We start from the raw sequence: 6000 nt of genomic DNA on the forward strand, positions 1-6000 counted from the left end.
ATTTCTTTCACCAGGTAGGGGAAGTTTTCTGTCATTATTTCTTCAAATAGGTTTTCAATATCTTGCTCTCTCTCATCTTCTGGTGCCCCTATAATTCGGATGTTGGTACACTTGAAGCTGTCCCAGAGGCGCCTTACACTATCTTCGTATTTTTGGATTCTTTTTTCATTTTGCTTTTCTGGTTGTTTTTTGCTTCTTCATATTTCAAATCGTTGACTTGATTCTTGCGATCCTCTAGTCTGCTGTTGGGAGTCTGTATAATATTCTTTATTTCAGTCAGTGTATGCTTAATTTCTAGTTGGTCCTTTATCACATCCTCGAGGGTCTCATTAAGTTTATCGGTGGTTTCTAGAAAATTCTTGAAAAACCTTAAAAGTGTGGTTTTGAACTCTATATCCAGTAGTTTGCTTTCCTCCATTTCTGTCATTTGTGTCCTGTTTCTTTGTCTCCGCATTTTTTTTATGCTTCGCTGTGTCGATAGCGTGGCTTTCTGTGCTAGGTGTCCTATCGGGCCCAGTGGCTCAGCCTCCCCAATTACCTGAGGTAGATACTCTTGGTGCACCCCCTTGTGGGCTTTGTGCATAGTCTTGTTGTAGTTAAGCCTTGATTGTTGTTGGTATCACTGGGAGGTTTTGACCTCCAGGCCAATTGGCTGTGAGAATCAGCTGTGTCTGCAGTGGGAGAACTTCTGTGCTGGAGACACCCCTCCAGGGCAAGACTTGCTTCAGTGGGGCTTTGGTGCTCACTGAGTCTGCCCCCTGAGTGTGTCCTTTATGAATCTGAGGAGCTGCAATCTGGATGGTCCCACTCTGACCACGGGGCACACTGGCTCCTGGATCTCTAAGAAGGTGCTAATCTAGCCTTTGCCTGAGGCTACCCAGCAGGAGTCAGCTGTGACGCAATGCAAGTTGCCCTGGGGCCTTGAGCCAGCTGCAGTTTGTTAGGTAATTATAAGATTGCAAAGGGTCAGGCCTTTCATATGCAAAAGCCTCGTGCAGGGCTTGGGCGGGGCGGGGTCCCAGGGGATCAACAGGGCGGAGCGAGCAGTTATGGCTGCTCTCAGTCCTGCCCTCAAAGGCCCTGCTTCTCAGTGTCCCGGCAATCGCTGCAAGCACCTCTGAGAGAAAGCTGCCCTCGAGTTCCGACCGATGCCAGACAGTCCAGTTTCTCCTGTATGAGTCTGGGTCTCCAGAGACTCGCCCGGAACTGGAGCTCAGAGCTTGAGACTCCCTCCCGATTGAAAAAGACAACCGTGTCCTCAACCGCCAGCCCACTTCGCATGCGCCTCTGTACCTCTGTATTTTACTTCCGCGCCGCACCTCCTCTGAGTCTCGGTGTGCTTTTCTCTTTCCTTCTATTTGTAGAATTTCCACTCAGCCAGCCTTCCTATGGTTTTGGATGATGTCTGTTCTGTCTTTTAGTTGTATTTTTGAAGTGGTTGTGCGAGGCAGCAATCTCCGGTGTTTACCTATGCCGCCATCTTGGTTTTCCTCTTTTTTTTACTTTTAGCTTTTGAAAAAATGTGAATAGTCCTTTCTTCTATACTTGATTTCTTTAATTAAGTTGGAACAGCTAACAGATTTTACCATTTTTATTTTTACTTATTTTAAAATATATTTTATTGATTTTTCACAGAGCAGAAGGGACAGGGATAGAGAGTTAGAAACATCAATGAGAGAGAAACATCTATCAACTGCCTCCTGCACACCTTCTACTGGGGATGTGCCCACAACCAAGGTACATGCCCTTGGCCGGAATCGAACCTGGGACCCTTCAGTCCGCAGGCCGACGCTCTACCCACCGAGCCAAACTGGTTAGGGCTTTACTTATTTATTTTATCCCCACCTGAAGATACGACCTTTATTGATTTTTAGAGAGAGAAAGGGAGAGGGAGAGAGACAGAATCATTGATGTGAGAGAGAAACATCATTCAGTTGCTTCCCTCACACTACCCAACTGGAGCTCAAACCCAAGATCTGGGTATGTGCCCTGACTGGGGATTGAATCCACAGCCTTTTGGTGTATGGGATGACACTCCAACCAATTGAGCCATACCAGCCAGAGCACTTTTTACCTTTTTAAATATAGGCTTTAGAGTTTTTTTGCCAAGTATCTTTTACTCCCCACCCCCACCCCCCCCACACACCATCCTTAAATATTTAGAAACCATTTTTTAAACATAGAAAACACAATAAAATAGTAAGCCATTAATGTACAATATATAGGTATAGTCTTCATTTTTTAAGTGGAATAAACCATACTTTTGTACCTTTGGCTAGCAGACATTATAACTGAGATGAGGCCACCATATCATAAAGTTCTTCAAATATTTCTGATAACTAAACTAACTCTGCTGGATTCCGCAGTGTACCAATGGTAGGATGATTTCTCTGTCTTGTCCTCAAACTAAGATAACACAAGTTAATACAATTTTAGCCTTATGGAACACTTACCTACTTACAACTTTTATTTTGTTCATGTGTGGGTTGTTTAGTGCACAATCACTGTCTTTGGTTCTTAAAACAATTTTTCTTCAGGGATTTTTAGGGTTCTGAGGCTTCATTTGGTGCACGGGCCCCTAAAATTGTGCAAAGTATTGCACATGGATACCTTTGTCTTTTTTTTTTCTCAGAAGCAGATCTCTGATTTTTAGCAGATTCTCAAAAGTCTATGAAATGAAAAAAATTTTAAATTTATTTGGCAAATTAATTTGAGTATCTTCTATGTCTCAGTAACTCTGTAAGGGACTGAAGGTAACTAAACCATTTTACTCCATCTACCATTGTACGTGTAGAAGTTACGTGCTTTTTCAGATGCCTAATATAACGGGGTGTGCATGCACACATGTTTGTGCACACACGTACCCAAGCGGATATCTTCCTCAGAGCATTAAATTCACCTTTTTGGTCACCTCAAAGCACATACACTATGGGATGTAGACCTGAAATGATACCTAGCTTTTTCCTTCCCGAGTTGAGTGTCTGTACTTGAGTGTCTAAGCATACACTACAGGATGGCAAGTAAATTGCCTAAAGCAATGATATCTCTTGTATCATTTTGTATCATCTTGTATCAAGTGATCTTGTATCTCTTTTTTTACTTTTTGATCCAGAAATAAATTGTATAGATTTCACTATTTTGTTTTATTTGGCAAGAGAAGGCTTATGTCTGTATATTTAGTAATCTGTTATTCCTTTTCTGTTTCTTTCTTATAGACTTCACCCAAAACCTCACAGAGAAAATTACCTGAATGGTTTGCCAAAGGAAATGAGACTTTAGCTGTTACCAGCAAGAAATCAATGGCCAAAACAAAAAAGAAGGGTCTTTTTAGTTAAAATGGCAGCTGCTAGAAGAATTATGTTTGTCCTGCTGTATTATAAGAGAGGTACTGAATTTTATTTCTGAAAAGAGTGGGAAATAATATGTAAGCTTAAAAATTATTTCATCTCAAAGTAAAATTCATCTATTCACTAATCAGCTGGCATCTTAAAACAGCCTTGTGCAATTTCCATAAAATTGAGTCTTCTGAGTACGACATAGAATGCTGAGTTTCCTTTAAGATTGCTTTAAGAATTGTTATTGCCCAGTTTTCTAATCATTTTATATCGGCAGTATATCTGGAAAATGTAATTTGTGTGATATGATACAGATAACAGATTAGCAGCTGTGTGGTGATAATGTGCGTGATGTAAAACATTCCTGTATTACCCAGATTCTGTCTTGTACATGAGGAAAACAGTGATTTTACAAATTGCCTTACTCTCTTTAGACAGTACTCCTCTACACGTTGTTAAATGAACCAGAGCTGTGAAAGTGAAACATTTTGGGTTCCATGTAAATAGGGGAAAAGAATATAACAAAAGACACCATTTGTACTAAAAAACTGCATTTTCTACAATATTTCTATTATTTTTTAAATAATAAACTTTAAAAATGTTGTTTATACTGAATGTTATGAAGAGTATATATAAATCTATTTTAAGCCTTCATTTACTTAATAACATTTTTTGAGGGTGTCAGAATTTGATTCTAAAATCTATTAATGTCATACATATAACTTAAATATCTGAAACCCATACTCTTGACTCTGATTTGGGTAAACCATAATTAATATAGCTTTAAGCAGTTTATCATATAGCCTTAATTGACTTTGGTAAATACAAATAACTGTTGTTAATGAAGAAATATATGTATGATTGTTTTAGAAAAACGAAAAAAAGAAAAATCACCAATAGTCCCACCAGTTAACCCCTTTTATGACATTTGCCATAACTTTTTATATTTACTTCTTTTCTAAGTTTGTTACATGAATAATATAAGAAAGAATTTTCTTTGTAAAGCATTCAAGCTGCACTTAAAACATGGAAGTCCCCACAGTCCAGTTTCCTCACATGCCATTACCAGCCTTTACTAGAAGGTAACTTCTGTCATATATATGACATGTGGTTCTCTAATCATTTCTTCTGCATTTACATGCTTTTGCATTTGCATCTGTACATATTATTTTTTTTTAACACAAATGAGATCATGCTATAATTTTCGGCAGCAAATTTTATACTTAATATATCATGAAGATCTTTCTATGTGAGTACATATTGATCTCATTGTTTTTTTTACAGTAACAATATTCTCTTCTATAATTTATATAATCACTTTTCTATTGGTCATTTCTATTTGAACAGTTTTGTCATTGAATAATCTTCCACAGAATCTGTTCTGTGGCTTTATGCAGTACAGGAATTCTCTGAGTGTGGTCTGCAGACTGTTTGGAGTCCCTAAGACCCTCTCAGGGGGTCTGCAAAGCCAGAACTATTTTCATAATACCAAGATATTATCTGCCTTTTGTATTATGTTGATATTTGCAATGAGGGTGCAAAGTAATAGGGAGTAAAACCACTGATATTTTAGTGCAGCGATCACCAACCGGTGGTCCGCAGACCACTGGTGGTCTGTGAGGTCCAAAAGGTTGGCACCCACTGTGTTAGTGCAAAGCAAGGCAATGGTACCGAATTATTGATTGTACTAATTCTTAGTCCTTTTCAGTACTCTGTGTGATGAAATGCCAGTATACATAAAGCTCTTCAGCTGCCAAAGCATGATGGTCATCTCCTTTGATTGTGTGAGTTGTCCCCATGTAACACCACTTCTATTGAAAAGAATGACGGACGGGAAACTGTGATTAGCCAGACGTGGGTGTTAGGTGGACATTTCCTGAAAACTGAGCAAAGTCATCCTCTCACTTCAAGGAAAACTGCTGATTATTTGTCTCCAATGATAAAATTGGAGAGTTCTAGAGAAATTTATAATTTTGAAAAACTTGTGTCTGTTACCAGGAGTTTGACAGCTTCCCACACCATAACACAGAGTCTTCTAATGAGATGGAAAGGGTTAATTTTTTTAAACATTATAGATTTTTGGCAACAGTTAAAAGATCTGCATAACTCAGACAACCAATATTTTCTGAATGATTAATACATCTATATTATAAAAGGCCTGTGGCCCTACTGCCCTAACGACCAACGGCTGGTGCGGGTGGGCGGGGCTGCGAGCACAGCCGAGCGATTTTGTGCGCTGGGCTTCTAGTCTATATACATAAAAGTCTAAGCAACCTTTAGGATGGAACGACCAGAGTGACCAGAACAACCGGTTGCTATGACATGCACTGACCACCAGGGGGCAGATGCTCAACGCAGGAGCTGCCCCCAGCCCACAGGCCCTGATTGTCGATGGGGCCTGCTGGCCACCCTCCTGATTCCTCCCCCCAGCCGGTAGGCCCTGGTTGACCTGCCACCCACCTGCTGTGGTGGCGGTTGGCCCCTCTCCCCCAGCTGGCAGGTCCCAGGCTGGGACAGAACTGGGGGTGGGTGGCGGCAGACGCAGGCAGTGAGGGAAGGAGGAGGGGAGGCAGGGTACCTGATTGGTCCTGATTGCCGCCCAGGCCTAGGGACCCCACCTGTGCACGAGTTTCGTGTACTGGGCCTCTAGTGTCTAATAAAATCA

At 40.6% G+C, this 6000-nt stretch overlaps 1 protein-coding gene across 1 annotated transcript in view; it reads left to right on the plus strand.

The window, feature by feature from the left end:
* Positions 1-4205, plus strand: part of WRN (WRN RecQ like helicase) — a 129066-nt gene extending 124861 nt beyond the window's left edge. Inside the window, exon 34 of the mRNA XM_081083049.1 lies at positions 3216-4205. Within this exon, the coding sequence (XP_080939175.1) occupies positions 3216-3335 (120 nt within the window). The 3' untranslated portion in view covers positions 3336-4205. The remainder of the gene's footprint in view (positions 1-3215) is intronic.
* The last annotated feature ends 1795 nt before the right edge of the window (positions 4206-6000 follow it).

This window comes from Myotis nattereri (genome assembly GCF_964212035.1).
Source record: "Myotis nattereri genome assembly, chromosome: 2".
Lineage (NCBI taxonomy): Eukaryota > Metazoa > Chordata > Mammalia > Chiroptera > Vespertilionidae > Myotis > Myotis nattereri.